Source organism: Choloepus didactylus, chromosome 6 (genome assembly GCF_015220235.1).
Source record: "Choloepus didactylus isolate mChoDid1 chromosome 6, mChoDid1.pri, whole genome shotgun sequence".
In the NCBI taxonomy this organism is placed as follows: Eukaryota; Metazoa; Chordata; class Mammalia; order Pilosa; family Megalonychidae; genus Choloepus; species Choloepus didactylus.
The window spans coordinates 52,203,016-52,222,842 of NC_051312.1; the positions used below are offsets into that span (position 1 = coordinate 52,203,016).

The 19,827-nt window shown below is 35.7% G+C and overlaps 1 protein-coding gene across 3 annotated transcripts in view; it reads right to left on the bottom strand.

Moving 5' to 3' along the window:
• METTL15 (methyltransferase like 15) overlaps window positions 1-19,827 on the bottom strand; it is a 269,152-nt gene that overhangs the window by 132,577 nt on the left and 116,748 nt on the right. For all 3 annotated transcript variants that reach the window (XM_037840014.1, XM_037840013.1, XM_037840015.1), the window contains one exon: window positions 18,759-18,895. In XM_037840014.1, the coding sequence (XP_037695942.1) occupies window positions 18,759-18,895 (137 nt within the window). The remainder of the gene's footprint in view (window positions 1-18,758; window positions 18,896-19,827) is intronic.

The window sequence follows — 19,827 nt, forward strand, 5'->3', positions numbered from 1 at the left end:
GCATCAGGATTGGACACTTTATGGCCCTAAGACTAGCTGTGTAACAAAATAAACCCCCTTTTATAAAAGCCGATCCTTCTCTGGTGTTTTGCATTCTGGCAGCATTAGCAAACTAGAACAGGCATCAAAACATGCAGTGAGATTTTAAGACCCTTTCCAGAGCTGCAGAAGTAATACATTATGAGAGCACTAACTTTTATGATTGCATTCTCCAGTAAGAATAGGCAAATAAGAGAATTCTCCTCCTATGGGCAGATCCTTGACAAAGGACACCTAAATACTAAATTTTTTGGAATAAAAGACTATGTTCTCTAAGTAATTTTCTACTTAAAATCTTAAGTGAAGGAGGCGGGGCAAGATGGCAGACTGGTGAGCTGTATGTTTTAGTTACTCCTCCAGGAAAGTAGGTAAAAAGCCAGGAACTGCGTGGACTGGACACCACAGAGCAATCTGTCTTTGGGCATACTTCATACAACACTCATGAAAACGTGGAACTGCTGAGATCAGCGAAATCTGTAAGTTTTTGCGGCCAGGGGACCCGCGCCCCTCCCTGCCAGGCTCAGTCCCGGGGGAGGAGGGGCTGTCAGCTCCAGGAAGGAGAAGGGAGAATTGCAGTGGCTGCTCTTACCGGAAACTCATTCTACTGATTCAAACTCCAACCATAGATAGACTGAGGCCAGACACCAGAGACTCTGAGAGCAGCCAGCCCAGCAGAGAGGAGACAGGCATAGAAAAAAAACAACACGAAAAACTCCAAAATAAAAGCAGAGGATTTTTGGAGTTCTGGTGAACACAGAAAGGGGAAGGGCGGAGATCAGGCCTTGAGGCGCATATGCAAATCCCGAAGCAAGGCTGATCTCTCTGCCCTGGGCTCCTTTCCTTAATGGCCCTGGTTGCTTTGTCTATTAGCATTTCAATAACCCATTAGATCTCTGAGGAGGGCCGTTTTTTTTTTGTTTTTGTTTTTTTTTTTTTTTTTTTTTTTTTAAATCCTTTTTGCTTTTTCTAAAACAATTACTCTAAGAAGCTCAATACAGAAAGCTTCAAAGAATTGAAATTTGGGCACGTCAAGTCAAGAGCAGAACTAAGAGAGCTCTGAGACAAAAGGCAATAATCCAGTGGCTGAGAAAATTCACTAAACAACACAACTTCCCAAGAAAAGGGGGGTGTCCGCTCACAGCCACCATCCTGGTGGACAGGAAACACTCCTGCCCATCGCCAGCCCCATAGCCCAGAGCTGCCCCAGACAACCCAGTGTGACGGAAGTGCTTCAAATAACAGGCACACACCACAAAACTGGGCGTGGACATTAGCCTTCCCTGCAACCTCAGCTGAATGTCCCAGAGCTGGGAAGGGGGAGCAGTGTGAATTAACAGAGCCCCATTCAGCCATCATTTGAGCAGACTGGGAGCCTCCCAACACAGCCCAGCAGCCCAGAACTGCCCTGGGGGGACGGCACTCACCTGCGACATAGCACAGTCATCCCTCAACAGAGGACCCGGGGTGCACAGCCTGGAAGAGGGGCCCACTTGCAAGTCTCAGGAGCCATACGCCAATACCAAAGACTTGTGGGTCAGTGGCAGAGACAAACTGTGGCAGGACTGAACTGAAGGATTAGACTATTGCAGTAGCTTTAAAACTCTAGGATCATCAGGGAGATTTGATTGTTAGGGCCACCCCCCCTCCCCGACTGCCCAGAAACACGCCCCACATACAGGGCAGGCAACACCAACTACACACGCAAGCTTGGGACACCAATTGGGCCCCACAAGACTCACTCCCCCACTTACCAAAAAGGCTAAGCAGGGGAGATATGGCTTGTGGAGAACAGGTGGCTCGTGGACGCCACCTGCTGGTTAGTTAGAGAAAGTGTACTCCACGAAGCTGTAGATCTGATAAATTAGAGATAAGGACTTCAACTGGTCTACAAACCCTAAAAGAACCCTATCAAGGTCAGCAAATGCCACGAGGCCAAAAACAACAGAAAATTATAAAGCATATGAAAAAACCAGACGATATGGATAACCCAAGCCCAAGCACCCAAATCAAAAGACCAGAAGAGACACACCTAGAGCAGCTACTCAAAGAACTAAAGATGAACAATGAGACCCTAGTACGGGATATGAAGGAAATCAAGAAGACCCTAGAAGAGCATAAAGAAGACATTGCAAGACTAAATAAAAAAATGGATGATCTTATGGAAATTAAAGAAACTGTTGACCAAATTAAAAAGATTCTGGACACTCATAGTACAAGACTAGAGGAAGTTGAACAACGAATCAGTGACCTGGAAGATGACAGAATGGAAAACGAAAACATAAAAGAAAGAATGGGGAAAAAAATTGAAAAACTCGAAATGGACCTCAGGGATATGATAGATAATATGAAACGTCCGAATATAAGACTCATTGGTGTCCCAGAAGGGGAAGAAAAGGGTAAAGGTCTAGGAAGAGTATTCAAAGAAATTGTTGGGGAAAACTTCCCAAATCTTCTAAACAACATAAATACACAAATCATAAATGCTCAGCGAACTCCAAATAGAATAAATCCAAAAAAACCCACTCCGAGACATATACTGATCACACTGTCAAACATAGAAGAGAAGGAGCAAGTTCTGAAAGCAGCAAGAGAAAAGCAATTCACCACATACAAAGGAAACAGCATAAGACTAAGTAGTGACTACTCAGCAGCCACCATGGAGGCAAGAAGGCAGTGGCATGATATATTTAAAATTCTGAGTGAGAGGAATTTCCAGCCAAGAATACTTTATCCAGCAAAGCTCTCCTTCAAATTTGAGGGAGAGCTTAAATTTTTCACAGACAAAGAAATGCTGAGAGAATTTGCTAACAAGAGACCTGCCCTACTGGAGATACTAAAGGGAGCCCTACAGACAGAGAAACAAAGACAGGACAGAGAGACTTGGAGAAAGGTTCAGTACTAAAGAGATTCGGTATGGGTACAATAAAGGATATTAATAGAGAGAGGGAAAAATATGGCAAACATAATCCAAAGGATAAGATGGCCGATTCAAGAAATGCCTTCACGGTTTTAACGCTGAATGTAAATGGATTAAACTCCCCAATTAAAAGATATAGATTCGCAGAATGGATCAAAAAAAATGAACCATCAATATGTTGCATACAAGAGACTCATCTTAGACACAGGGACACAAAGAAACTGAAAGTGAAAGGATGGAAAAAAATATTTCATGCAAGCTACAGCCAAAAGAAAGCAGGTGTAGCAATATTAATCTCAGATAAAATAGACTTCAAATGCAGGGATGTTTTGAGAGACAAAGAAGGCCACTACATACTAATAAAAGGGGCAATTCAGCAAGAAGAAATAACAATCGTAAATGTCTATGCACCCAATCAAGGTGCCACAAAATACATGAGAGAAACATTGGCAAAACTAAAGGAAGCAATTGATGTTTCCACAATAATTGTGGGAGACTTCAGCACATCACTCTCTCCTATAGATAGATCAACCAGACAGAAGACCAATAAGGAAATTGAAAACCTAAACAATCTGATAAATGAATTAGATTTAACAGACATCTACAGGACATTACATCCCAAATCACCAGGATACACATACTTTTCTAGTGCTCACGGAACTTTCTCCAGAATAGATCATATGCTGGGACATAAAACAAGCCTCAATAAATTTAAAAAGATTGAAATTATTCAAAGCACATTCTCTGACCACAATGGAATACAATTAGAAGTCAATAACCATCAGAGACTTAGAAAATTCACAAATACCTGGAGGTTAAACAACACACTCCTAAACAATCAGTGGGTTAAAGAAGAAATAGCAAGAGAAATTGCTAAATATATAGAGACGAATGAAAATGAGAACACAACATACCAAAACCTATGGGATGCAGCAAAAGCAGTGCTAAGGGGGAAATTTATAGCACTAAACGCATATATTAAAAAGGAAGAAAGAGCCAAAATCAAAGAACTAATGGATCAACTGAAGAAGCTAGAAAATGAACAGCAAACCAATCCTAAACCAAGTACAAGAAAAGAAATAACAAGGATTAAAGCAGAAATAAATGACATAGAGAACAAAAAAACAATAGAGAGGATAAATATCACCAAAAGTTGGTTCTTTGAGAAGATCAACAAGATTGACAAGCCCCTAGCTAGACTGACAAAATCAAAAAGAGAGAAGACCCATATAAACAAAATAATGAATGAAAAAGGTGACATAACTGCAGATCCTGAAGAAATTAACAAAATTATAAGAGGATATTATGAACAACTGTATGGCAACAAACTGGATAATGTAGAAGAAATGGACAATTTCCTGGAAACATATGAACAACCTAGACTGACCAGAGAAGAAACAGAAGACCTCAACCAACCCATCACAAGCAAAGAGATCCAATCAGTCATCAAAAATCTTCCCACAAATAAATGCCCAGGGCCAGATGGCTTCACAGGGGAATTCTACCAAACTTTCCAGAAAGAACTGACACCAATCTTACTCAAACTCTTTCAAAACATTGAAAAAAATGGAACACTACCTAACTCATTTTATGAAGCTAACATCAATCTAATACCAAAACCAGGCAAAGATGCTACAAAAAAGGAAAACTACCGGCCAATCTCCCTAATGAATATAGATGCAAAAATCCTCAACAAAATACTTGCAAATCGAATCCAAAGACACATTAAAAAAATCATACACCATGACCAAGTGGGGTTCATTCCAGGCATGCAAGGATGGTTCAACATAAGAAAAACAATCAATGTATTACAACACATTAAAAACTCGAAAGGGAAAAATCAATTGATCATCTCAATAGATGCTGAAAAAGCATTTGACAAAATCCAACATCCCTTTTTGATAAAAACACTTCAAAAGGTAGGAATTGAAGGAAACTTCCTCAACATGATAAAGAGCATATATGAAAAACCCACAGCCAGCATAGTACTCAATGGTGAGAGACTGAAAGCCTTCCCTCTAAGATCAGGAACAAGACAAGGATGCCCGCTGTCACCACTGTTATTCAACATTGTGCTGGAAGTGCTAGCCAGGGCAATCCAGCAAGACAAAGAAATAAAAGGCATCCAAATTGGAAAAGAAGAAGTAAAACTGTCATTGTTTGCAGATGATATGATCTTATATCTAGAAAACCCTGAGAAATCAACGATACACCTACTAGAGCTAATAAACAAATTTAGCAAAGTAGCGGGATACAAGATTAATGCACATAAGTCAGTAATGTTTCTATATGCTAGAAATGAACAAACTGAAGAGACACTCAAGAAAAAGATACCATTTTCAATAGCAACTAAAAAAATCAAGTACCTAGGAATAAACTTAACCAAAGATGTAAAAGACCTATACAAAGAAAACTACATAACTCTACTAAAAGAAATAGAAGGGGACCTTAAAAGATGGAAAAATATTCCATGTTCATGGATAGGAAGGCTAAATGTCATTAAGATGTCAATTCTACCCAAACTCATCTACAGATTCAATGCAATCCCAATCAAAATTCCAACAACCTACTTTGCAGACTTGGAAAAGCTAGTTATCAAATTTATTTGGAAAGGGAAGATGCCTCGAATTGCTAAAGACACTCTAAAAAAGAAAAACGAAGTGGGAGGACTTACACTCCCTGACTTTGAAGCTTATTATAAAGCCACAGTTGCCAAAACAGCATGGTACTGGCACAAAGATAGACATATAGATCAATGGAATCGAATTGAGAATTCAGAGATAGACCCTCAGATCTATGGCCGACTGATCTTTGATAAGGCCCCCAAAGTCACCGAACTGAGCCATAATGGTCTTTTCAACAAATGGGGCTGGGAGAGTTGGATATCCATATCCAAAAGAATGAAAGAGGACCCCTACCTCACCCCCTACACAAAAATTAACTCAAAATGGACCAAAGATCTCAATATAAAAGAAAGTACCATTAAACTCCTAGAAGATAATGTAGGAAAACATCTTCAAGACCTTGTATTAGGAGGCCACTTCCTAGACTTTACACCCAAAGCACAAGCAACAAAAGAGAAAATAGATAAATGGGAACTCCTCAAGCTTAGAAGTTTCTGCACCTCAAAGGAATTTCTCAAAAAGGTAAAGAGGCAGCCAACTCAATGGGAAAAAATTTTTGGAAACCATGTATCTGACAAAAGACTGATATCTTGCATATACAACGAAATCCTACAACTCAATGACAATAGTACAGACAGCCCAATTATAAAATGGGCAAAAGATATGAAAAGACAGTTCTCTGAAGAGGAAATACAAATGGCCAAGAAACACATGAAAAAATGTTCAGCTTCACTAGCTATTAGAGAGATGCAAATTAAGACCACAATGAGATACCATCTAACACCGGTTAGAATGGCTGCCATTAAACAAACAGGAAACTACAAATGCTGGAGGGGATGTGGAGAAATTGGAACTCTTATTCATTGTTGGTGGGACTGTATAATGGTTCAGCCACTCTGGAAGTCAGTCTGGCAGTTCCTTAGAAAACTAGAGATAGAGCTACCATTCGATCCAGCGATTGCACTTCTCGGGATATACCCGGAAGATCGGAAAGCAGTGACACGAACAGATATCTGCACGCCAATGTTCATAGCAGCATTATTCACAATTGCCAAGAGATGGAAACAACCCAAATGTCCATCAACAGATGAGTGGATAAATAAAATGTGGTATATACACACGATGGAATACTACACGGCAGTAAGAAGGAACGATCTGGTGAAACATATGACAACATGGATGAACCTTGAAGACATAATGCTGAGCGAAATAAGCCAGGCACAAAAAGAGAAATATTATATGCTACCACTAATGTGAACTTTGAAAAATGTAAAACAAATGGTTTATAATGTAGAATGTAGGGGAACTAGCAGTAGAGAGCAATTAAGGAAGGGGGAACAATAATCCAAGAAGAACAGATAAGCTATTTAACGTTCTGGGGATGTCCAGAAATGAGTATGGTTTGTTAATTTCTGATGGATGTAGTAGGAACAAGTTCACTGAAATGTTGCTATAGTATGTAACTTTCTTGGGGTAAAGTAGGAACATGTTGGAAGTTAAGCAGTTATCTTAGGTTAGTTGTCTTTTTCTTACTCCCTTGCTATGGTCTCTTTGAAATGTTCTTTTATTGTATGTTTGTTTTCTTTTTAACTTTTTTTTTCATACAGTTGATTTGAAAAAAGAAGGGAAAGTTAAAAAAAAAAAAAAAAAAAAAAAAGACAAACAAGGAAAAAAAAACAAACAAACAAAAAAAAACGATGTAGTGCCCCCTTGAGGAGCCTGTGGAGAATGCAGGGGTATTCACCTACCCCACCTCCATGGTTGCTAACATGACCACAGACATAGGGGACTGGTGTTTTGATGGGTTGAGCCCTCTACCATAAGTTTTACCCTTGGGAAGACGGTTGCTGCAAAGGAGAGGCTAGGCCTCCCTGTATTTGTGCCTAAGAGTCTCCTCCTGAATGCCTCTTTGTTGCTCAGATGTGGCCCTCTCTCTCTGGCTAAGCCAACTTGAAAGGTGAAATCACTGCCCTCCCCCCTACGTGGGATCAGACACCCAGGGAAGTGAATCTCCCTGGCAACGTGGAATATGACTCCCGGGGAGGAATGTAGACCCGGCATCGTGGGATGGAGAACATCTTCTTGACCAAAAGGGGGATGTGAAAGGAAATGAAATAAGCTTCAGTGGCAGAGAGATTCCAAAACGAGCCGAGAGATCACTCTGGTGGGCACTCTTACGCACACTTTAGACAACCTTTTTTAGGTTCTAAAGAATTGGGGTAGCTGGTGGTGGATACCTGAAACTATTAAACTACAACCCAGAACCCATGAATCTCGAAGACAGTTGTATAAAAATGTAGCTTATGAGGGGTGACAGTGGGATTGGGAATGCCATAAGGACCAAACTCCACTTTGTCTAGTTTATGGATCGATGTGTAGAAAAGTAGGGGAAGCAAACAAACAGACAAAGGTACCTAGTGTTCTTTTTTACTTCAATTGCTCTTTTTCACTCTAATTATTATTCTTGTTATTTTTGTGTGTGTGCTAATGAAGGTGTCAGGGATTGATTTAGGTGATGAATGTACAACTATGTAATGGTACTGTAAACAATCGAAAGTACAATTTGTTTTGTATGACTGCGTGGTATGTGAATATATCTCAATAAAATGATGATTAAAAAAAAAAAAAAAAAAAAAAAATCTTAAGTGAAGATTCCTGCCCACATGAGTGAACAATGAGCAGGGCAAAGGAGATTCTATATAAATAGTAAAAATGATACAAATAAACACACAAACAAGATGGACCTAGTGAGAAAACACATACTTTTGAAGTGGATTTATCACAAAAAAAGAAAACTTTAGAATGCACATATTTTGGGTTTCATGAAATTTAAGAAAGGTCTGTTACTTGATGTTTATAGTCTGCTGACTATGAAATAAAACATGAAAATGAGATGATAGGAGAACAAAAGGAAATAAAAAGGCAGAGGCAGAAAAGAGCAGCAGAACAAAGTAAATAAGGAAAGATTACAAGAAAAGATCACTTCCAATAACTGAATTAAAACCTGAATAGAGGCAGTGAAAACCATAATCAACTGTAAAAGAAAACAAATCTGTAACACAAAGAGAATAATCCTGAAGCAATTTCTCAGGGTACAGAGGTAAAGTGAAAATACAAAGCAAAGAAGGAAGAGGTATGCAGAATGGATAATACAAATTCAGTCAACAGATAATAAGTATTCCTAGATTAAAAAATGAAGGTGAGAGGTTTTCTGAAATAAAGCATTCCTTTGTAGATGAAACACATGGAAAAGCCAAAAATTGTGCACAGAATACATGGAAAATCAATGAAAATGCAATTTCTTACTGAAATTTATGAATATCAAAATGTTCAAAGAAAAAATCCAATAAACATCCAGTAAGGAATGGAGGGAAGGGGTAGGAAATAGATTACCTAAAATGGAAAAAGATAAAATTGGTTGACCTCAGGCTTCTCCACAATAATATATTCAAAAAGAAAATGCTTGAGCCCTGGAAGAAGATGGCAGCATAGAGAGAAGTGGAAGCTAATCCCCCTGGAACAATTAATAAACCACCAAGAACAACTAGCAAATAATCTGGAATGACTGCGGGGGAACAAACGTGACTCTCCACTCATCACACACCAACCTGAATTGCAAGGAATGCGCAAGATTGCAGCATAAAATCTGTAAATAAAAACTGCGGATCCAAGCCGAGGGTCCCTCCCCCCATGGCAGCCCAAACTGCAAAGCCTTGCTGTGCTAGAGTGCAGCACTCTCCGAGCAAGCGAATATAGCTCAGCCCAACTCCAACTGAGGTTTTAATTAACAAATTGGACTGCTCAATACAAGCTACAAATCCCCAACAATCAGACAAAGGCTTTTGGTGACAACTGACCTTGGAGAACCGGAGGACCTGTCTGGGAGGGAGGGGGAGCCCAGAGGACCAGGTGCTATCTTTGGCTGATGGGTGAAACAGAGGGTGGCCATGGACTGGCCCTGAAAAGGGGCTTTCTGTCCCTTTTTCAGCTCAGTGGAGAAAGCCTCAGCCACTTTCAGTTCCTAGCGCTCTGACCCAGATAAGGGTGGAGACAGCAGAGGCAGAAAGTCTACTCAAATGCTAATGATATCTCCCCAGGGGGTGTATCTTCCCTAAGAGGAAAGAGATGGGGCCCAGCTCTATTACCCCCCTTCCATTCAGAACCAGAGCCCAGAGCCTGGGGGAAAACCACCATGGGCCACACCTCCTTAAACCAGTCTGGAGCTACAGGCTGACAGGTGCCACCTGCTGGGCAGAAAAGCACAGTGACTTGAGGCCTCACAGTGTGTATCAATCTTCTAAGACACCTTCAGGGAAATCGGATAATATTCCCTCCTTCCAAGACCTCAGCCCATTCTGGTCTGGGAAAACCTGATTGCAGTAACCAAGGAAACCAAATGCCTAGACAACAGAAAACTATAACCTACACTAAGAAAAACAAAGTGATGGCCCAATCAGAGGAACAAACTTACACTTCAACTGAGACACAGGAATTGAAACAACTAATGCTCAATAAATTCAAAAGTTTAGGGAAGATATGGCAAAAGAGATGAAGCATATAATGAAAACACTGGGCATACATAAGGTAGAAATCAAAACTTCGAAAAAACAACTGGCAGAATCTATGGAAATGAAAGGCACAACACAAGAGATGAGAGAACCAATGGAGACATACAACAGCAGATCTCAAGAGGCAGAAGAAAACATTCAAGAACTGTAGAACAAGACATGTGAAAGCCTACACACAAAGGAACAGATAGAGAAAAGAATGGAAAAATATGAGCACCGTCTATGGAAACTGAATGAAAACACAAAATGCAGTAATGTACGTGTCACAGGTGTACCACAAGGAGAAGAGAAGGGAAAAGGGGCAGAAGCAATAAGAGAAGAAATAATCAATGAAAATTTCCCATCTCTTATGAAAGACATAGAATTACGGATCCAAGAAGTACAGAGTACCCCTAACAGAACAGATCCAAATAGGCCTATGCCAAGACATTTAATAATCAGATTATCAAACATCAAAGATAAAGAGAGAACCCTCAAAGCGGCAAGAGAAAAGCGTTCCATTACATACAAAGGAAGCTTGATAAGACTATGTGCGGATTTCTCAATAGAAACCATGGAGGCAAGAAGGAAGCGGTGTGATATATTTAAGATACTGAAAGAGAAAAAACACAAACCAAGAATCCTACATCTGGCAAAACTGTCACTCAAATAGGGAGAACTTAAAATATTCTCTAACAAACAGACAATGACAGAGTTTGTGAACAAGATACCTGCTCTACAGGAAACACTAAAGGGAGCACTACATACAGATAGGAAAAGACAGGAGTGAGAGGTTTGGAATACAATTTTGGGAGATAATAGCACAGCAATGTAAGTACACTGAACAAAGATGACTGTGAGTATGGTTGAAAGAAGAAGGTTAGGAGCATGTGGGACACTAGAAGGAGAGAGGAAAGATAAAGACTAGGACTGTATAACTCAGTGAAACCTAGGGTGCTCAACGAGTGTGATGAAAGGTACAAATATGTTTTTACATGAGGTAGAACAAATGAATGTCAGCATTGCAAGGTGTTAAAAATAGGGTGGGATTGGGGGGAAAATACAACCAATAGAAACTAGAGACTATAACAGAAATATTGTATTATGCTTCCTTTACTGTAACAAAGGTAATATACCAAAGCTAAATGTATATGGCAGGGGTGGGGCATAGGGGAAGGGTATGGGACTCTTGGCATTGGTGATGTTGTCTGACTCTTTATTCTACTTTAGTTTAATGCTATCTTTCCTTTTGTTGCTTCCTAGCTGTCATGTTTTGTTTTGTTTTGTTTCTCTCTTTCTTTTATCTTTTTCTTTCATTTCTCTACCTTCTTTGACTCTTCCTCCTTTGTGCAAGAAATGGAGATGTCCTTATCAGATAGAGGCAATGGTGGTGAATACATAAGTACGTGACTATACAGGAAACCAATGATTGTTTACTTAGGACAGAATGTATGGTGTTTGAACAAAACCGTCTTAAAAAAAATGGGTTGATGAAGAAAACTTGAGGGCACTATATTGAGTGAAATAAGACAGACACATAAGGACAAATATTGCAGGGTCTCACTGATATGAACTAATTATAACATGTAAACTCACAGGCATAAAATATAAGTTACCAGGATATAGAATGAGGCTAAAGAATGGGGAGCGGTTGCATATTATGAGCAGAATGTTAAACTAGGGTGAACTTAAATATTTGGAAATGGACAGGGGCGATGGTAGCATGTAATGAGAATAACTAACAGTGCTAACAGGTGTGTGAAGGTGGTGGAAAGGGTAAGCTCAGAGTCACATATGTCACCAGAAGGAAAATTGGAGGTAAAAAGATGGGAATGTATAAAACAGTGGACAATGTCTGTGATTAACAGTACATATATTAGAAATCTCTCTCATGAACTAGAACAAATGTATGACACTATAACTAGAAGTTAATAATAGAGGGGCATATAGGAAAAAAATATATACCTATTGTTAGTAGTATTTTAATATTTTTTCATCACCAATAACAAATGTACTATACCAAAACTATGAATCAATAATGGGGGGGGGGGTGGTTAAGGGTACGGGAGGATTTGAGTTTCCTCTTTTTGTCTTTACTTCTTCTTTGGAGTAATGAAAATGTTGTAAAAGTTGAAAAAAAGTTAATTGTTGTGATGGTTGCACAGCTGTATGATGGTACCGTGGGCAACTGATTGTACACTTTGGATCTTTGGATAATTGTATGGTATGTGAACAATCTCAATAAAAAGAAAAAAGCTTGATATCTATAAATTCCCAAAATTTACAGTAAATCAAGTTTTTACCCTTGTAAGAAGGCATGAATAACACAATCTTGGGTAGACAAAGCTCAGATGTTTCCCTTTTGAAAACTTACAGAAAAAGCACTTTAATCAATTAATTGAGAAATGAGTTCACATGCACTCAAAATGGGGACTTGTATTACAAAAGGGCTAGTGAAGTGCTTTTAAATGAATAAAACAGGTCTAAATGTAGATAATTATTTTAGACATGATGGTCAAACAACGTAAATTGTAAGTAGTAACTATTATAAAAGTAGATAGTAATGTCTAAAATCCAGGATGATATTTAAAAGGTCAAGTGGGGTGGGAGAAGAAGGAAAAATAAAAATGAAAGAGCATTAATTTCTCACCTTACATGGGGGTGGTTAGTTAATAAATATTAGTTTTATTCTGCATACTTAATAAAAAATGTTCAAATATATTTTATCTTAAAAAACACCCTAAAGTCAGATAGCAATAAATTTTAAAAAGAAGGTATCATCAAAATCACTATAGAATAGGCAAAACCAAATGCATATATATGTATAATGGAGATAAGGAATTTAAGAAGCCAAAGAAATATCAATAAAGCACAAAAATAAAGAAATATAAAACAAGATAACATAAGAAAAGCAAGTATACCCTGATATAATTACCCTTTCAAGGAAAAGATACTCAGATTTGTTTATACAAAGCATTCTTTTATCTGTTGTTTATAGAAAGTACATCTAAAATAATATTGCACAGAAAGATTTAAAATAATTTATGAATATGGCTAAAACTGTGTTAGAATTAGAATTCTAATAAATTAAGTTATAACTACATGACGGCAATAGTTTATAACCAATAAGATTATGTTTTTAAGATAATTTAATAATCATGAATGTGCAATGAATAAGTAGAATCATGTGCATATAAATATATATATACATATGTACTAAACTGTTAATATTGATAGGATTATGAATTATTTTAATTTTCACCCTGATTTTGAATTTTATAAGTTTAATCATAAAGCAAAAAACATCCAAGAAAGTTCAAACAAGAAAAAGCACATAAAATATGATGAAATATTGACAATTTAAAAAGATGCAATACACCAAACCATTAAAATTAATCATCTAAAGTGATCGAATCACAGATGAGTTTAATTTTTTTCCTTATATTTTTCTATATACTATAAGTTTACTCTAATAAGCATATCTACTTTTATAAACTGTTGGAAACAAGCTTATCATATTTTTATAACCTGCTCAAAATTAGGGTCAAATGATAGAATCAATTACGATTTTTAGTTTCTTCTTTATAGATGTCCATATTCTCCAACCTCAGTATACAGAGCATATATTATTCCTACATTTGAAGAAAAAATTGTTTTTAAAAATTGTCTTCTAACATCCATTTTCCACCACAGTAAAAGTCAGCCAAAACCCTACTGCTCCAATTTAAATGTGTTTCCTCTTGTACACTCTTCAGAGGCAATGAAGAAAAAGTTTCAGTTTTCAAACAACAGGTGATCTGACATGTCATCTTTTCTGAAAGAGCTAAAACGTGTTAGCCAAAACTCAGCTTTCCTATGAATTGCTCAGTTTTCTGTGAAAATGTTGGTTTCTATTTCTGATTTAGTTTGACATAGTAAAGAACATGGGATTTTAAAGAAGTATAAAAACAGCAAAATGAGTAAATAAATGAAAACGAATTAAGATACTCTATTTCCTCAAAAGAAGTTTATATTAAAATGAGGAAAATGTTTCCTTCATAGCTCATTTACTACAAGTTGTAATTATACATGCATTTCTAAGAAGATAATCAATCCATCTAATTTGTTCATCCATCCATCCAACCAAACATCTATCCATCCATTCTCTCTGGAAATAATCCTTAGCCCAAATTCACATTTCTCTTTCTCATGCATATTTTTATACTAATTTTACATTTGCAGGTAATAAATGATACATAGCATTACTTAGCAGTTTCTATTTAACTTATAAATGCAGTGATGATTTTAACTGTTTCCTTCCCTTCTCCCCTTACGTAATGCCACCATTAACCCCTTCCTTCTCATGTTCTCCATAATAATCCAAATAATGTATTACAAAGTTTGTAATAATATTTAAATAAGGCTTTTGAGGGGCTTTGTTTTACAAAAACAGCATCATAATATGTACACTTCTTTGCATCTTGCTTTTTTCAACACTGGCTCTTGGATCTCCTTCCAAGTCGATGGCATGTAAATATTAATTCTTTAAAGGCTACATATTATATTCAACCATTCCTCCGTTGCTGAGCATTCACTTTATTTCTAGCTTTCTGCTATTAGTAACAATAATGCAGTAAACACTCATATTTCTTATGCTTCCTTACCTACTAATTCTTTTATTTAGATGGGATGGATTTTAAACAGAGCATGCATTTTTTAATACTAAAATATGTCTACCAAAAATGGATGAGTATCCTTTTTCCCCACATCCCCCAAAGCAAAATTTGTTGTTTTTTCAGTCTAAAATATTAGACCACTATTATTTAACTTTTATTTCCTTGACTGCCACTGGGTTGGAGCATCTTTATATAACTTACTTAATCTTTTATGAATGACCCCTCTAAATCCTTTGCCCATTTTTGAAATTGGAAATTTTCACCTTCTTTTCAATTTTATATGAATGCTTCCTATATAATAGGAATAGATATTAATAGATATTAATCCTTTTCTCTATCCTGTATACTTCTAATATACTGTTTTCCAAATTAACTGCTTGGAAATTTTACCATACTGTTTCATCATATATTTGTAAAAATTTTATATAATCAAATATTTCTACTGTTTATTTTATAGTGATATGGTTTCTACTCTAGATTTTACATGTAATCTCTTCAACTTATTTAGAGGATTTTTATTTTTACTTTTTCACACATTTTTACTCCACCTGGATTTTGGATTTAAATACAATTTAATTTAAATATGATTTAAAATAAAGATTCATTTTATTCTCTTAAAGACTGATACACAGTTTTACCAGCACAATTTACTTAATAATTCATTATTTTCTCAATGAATTAAAATATCTTTGTCTTCTATTAAATTCATTTATGCAGCAGAATCTATTTCTGGATTCTCTCCTCCACTAATCTCTTTGTCTATTCTTACACCAATACCACAATGATTCCCTTACAATGATTTTATAGTATGGTCTGACATCTGGTAAGCAAGTTTCCTCTCAACTTGATTCTCTTTCAAAAAGATCTTGCCACTTTTTCTCAATATAAATTTAACAAAATACTATCTAAATAATTTTAAAAGTCAGTTAAGCCAAAATCACTTAAGATGCTTCTTAGAATTTCATTAAATGTCTATATGAATTTGGGGAGAACTGACATTTTTATGGCATTAATTCTTTCCACCCCAAAACAAATATGTCTTTCCTTTAGTTCAGATCTTGTTTTAAGTAAATTTTATATATATATTCATTTAAGAACTGTGCCTCTCTTGTTAAATTTATTCCTAAGTATTTTATATAGTTTTAGGTATTTTAATGAATAGAATATTATTTCTCATGTCCTCTTCTAGGTACTTTCTATCTGAATATTTTTTATGCTTATCCAACCAACTTATATCATCTTATTAATGTTACAAGTTTGTTGTGTTTTTAGGTATTCAGTGAACTCATTATAAAAAAGAGAATATTTTCACCCTTTTTTGTTTTCTTATCTAAATTATATTTGTCAGCCCTTCAAAAAATATTGCATAATAATATTCATAGAAGTTAATCCTTATTTACATCCTGATTTTTATTTAAATTTATAATGTTTCAGCTTTTAAGGAAATAATTGCAGTCTATCCTTGGTGAATAGGACATTTTACATTTAAGAAATTCTCTTATATTTCCATTTAATTTAGAATTTTTATTAAGACTGTCTGATCACTGTTATGTCTATCAATTGCCTAATACGGAACCTCCCCTTGTATTCTTGAAATAAGCCCTATTAGGACATAGGCATTATTCTTTTGATTAAATAATAAATTATATATGCTAATATTTTTGTATTTATATATATCAGTAAGGTTGGACATTTTTCTTGTTTATAGTAGATCACAGTTTAGTATATTACAATTATGCTGAATTCATAAAATGAATTGAAAGAGCTTTCCATATTTATCATTCTCAGGACTAGTATAAACAGCATTGCTCTTACCTATTTCTGAAGAGTTAGTAGCTGAGAATCCATTTGGTCATGGTGCATTTTTTATGTACTTTATTTTTCTAATCTCTCTTATGTTAATGACCTATCCAAGTTTTCCAATTGAGTCAAATTCAGTTAATTCATATTTTGTTAGGATATCATTCATCAAGGTTTCATTTCTATTACCATAAAACTGCAGTTATATTATCCTGCAATTAACTTATTTTATATCTATAGTCTTTGCTCTCAATTCTAATTATTTATCTCTCCTTCTTTTTCCCTTAATCAGGCTCAGAAGAAATGTTGCTATTTTCAAAGAATGGTCTCTTGGGATGTCTTTAGCTTTTCTACTATTTTTTTCCAATGTCTTTTATTCTAGTTTTCATCTGTAGTAATTCCTTATTCCTGGCTTATTTTGATTTATTTTGTTATTCTTCATCTAATTTATTATGTTTGGAAAGGAGTCATTTTGTTGATGAAATACAAAATTCTAAAGATTTGTGTCAAGGTAAGATATATATATATATAATACATATATTATATATATAATATACATAATATCTATATCTTTATATCTATATCTATATGTGTATTTATATAATTTAATAAAATCAGAGTATTAGGTTATGGGTCAGAATCAATGTCCAAATTTTATCTCTACTAAGTCATGTTTATAGCAAACCACGTCATCTATCTGATAGTTTCCCCACCTTTAAATGTAAGAGAGAATATAGAGCCTCAAAGTTCTTTTTTGGTGTAAAATCACACCTAGTAAAATTGGTAACATTTTAAGTTTGATTTGAGAAAGCAGGGTATTGGAAGGATTAAGAGGCACTGGAATAACTAGACTAAGAATCATTGGCTAAGAAACAAGGATATCTAAGAAAATTCAATTTTTCTAAGACAGTGAAATATAATATAGGCTTATATTTTATATACCCTCAGGTCATAATCAAATGAATTCATAAGATGTTTCACAATGTACAAGATCTTCTTAAAGAAGGTACATCTAAGTTACATTTCAGGATGACAGAGAAAGATTAAAATGTTTATTTCAATTAACAAAAAATTAGTATCATGTAATTTAACAATATCCTCATATTATTATCAGAAGAATTTGACCCAGGGTCAAATGGTGGTTTCAAGGGCTCTATATACTCCTTGATTTTGCAAACAAAAGTCTATGTATATTTATTCACATTTTTATTGACAGAGACAATCATATTCATCAGATTTGCAGAGTCTGGCACCTGAAAGACTATTATAGATTATAATCCAACTTTCTACCCTTTGCCTCTGATTAAAGTTTTCCAGGGTCATACTTTTGCTACTTCACTAAAAGACCATATCATTGTTTGACAGCTGTTAGTAAAAGCTCTACATTACATCAAGTCCAACTTTATCTCTGTAACTATCATCTATTTTCTTGACCCCAGTCTCTCTGGAAAATATGAGAACAGAATGATTCCCCATTCCTGAAAACAGCCCTTCATATAAATAACTAATATTTGGCAATAGCCATCTTAGTTCCAAGATATTTTTCTTTCTTAGGATGATGGCTTTAAAACAACATAATGTATGGACTTAACCCCTTAATTCATTTTTTTCTGTAAAGGAAGATGTTTTTACTATTCAATAAAACAATATTTTATATTTTCTAAGAGCTCTATAGTGAAAGCTCACTAAATCTGACCTATTCTGAATGACAGAGGGATAGATCACTCTAAATTTATTTGTGAATTTCAGAAACCATTTAGAGAAAAAAACTGCATCATTTTGATGTATGTGACTTCATAAATTCTGCAGAACTCTCATATGCTTATTTACTCCACTAAATTCTTGGAAACTGTAACTCATAGAATTCCTTAACAATTATTTTATAACTATGGGTTACTTGTCAAAATATTATTCATGGGTGGATTTCAATACACCTTTAATCTTATTGCCAGAGTTATTTCTGTATTTATTCTTATGGATTCAGAAAGAATAAAACAGTAATATCATTAAGTGTATATTTTATTTACATCAATTCTTACTGGAAAAAAAAAGTTGGAGGCATCTAGTAGAGTGAGGTATAGCATCATGCAATGTAGAACAAATTCCAAGATGGTAAACTAAGCTAACAAAACTTTTCAGTGCCAACATTAAATAAATACAGAAGAATAGTACTTACGGATACAATTCTGAAAGCTGTTTAGCTATTGCATAAGCAGTTGGGTCTCTATCTAGGGCATACAGAGTAATATTTGACTCCTTCTGTAGAATGGCTCTTGTGTGTCCTCCTGAACCAAATGTCATATCTAGAAAAACCTAACCAACACAAAAAAAGAAAATTAGCACTTACAATGAACAAAACATAGTCCTGCCAAGCAACTACCTTAATTTCTAAAAACACATAATGATTTATAAGAGCTGATAGCGAATAGAAAAACAATTAGAATCTCTGGTCTAGAGTTCAATTTGTTATACTTGAGATGAGGCTTAATTTTGAGTGAAGAGTCCAACAGAAATGTTCAGTGTATCAGTAAAATGATAATCCCCAGCACAGGCTGACTAATTCAAGACAAACTGAAATATACCTCCAACAAGTCTAATTGACCATATTGTTGTGCTGCTTGCTTTTTGATGCTTTCTAGCACCCAGCTGGTGATAACGTTTCCAATAATTTCTCATCATTTACAATTAGTGTGGCTCACTTAACCTCAATTTCTATCAATGCTTTATACCACCACTGCCTACCTAGTTGGCTACGGTGACCTATAATTTCTCATCTAAACCAATACACTTTTTTTTTTATCTTCATTTTATTGAGATATATTCATATACCACGCAGTCATACAAAACAAATCGTACTTTCGATTGTTTACAGTACCATTACATAGTTGTACATTCATCACCTAAATCAATCCCTGACACCTTCATTAGCACACACACAAAAATAACAAGAATAATAATTAGAGTGAAAAAGAGCAGTTGAAGTAAAAAAGAACACTGGGTACCTTTGTCTGTTTGTTTCCTTCCCCTATTTTTCTACTCATCCATCCATAAACTAGACAAAGTGGAGTGTGGTCCTTATGGCTTTCCCAATCCCCTTGTCACCCCTCATAAGCTACATTTTTATACAACTGTCTTCGAGATTCATGGGTTCTGGGTTGTAGTTTGATAGTTTCAGGTATCCACCACCAGCTACCCCAATTCATTAGAACCTAAAAAGGGTTGTCTAAAGTGTGAGTAAGAGTGCC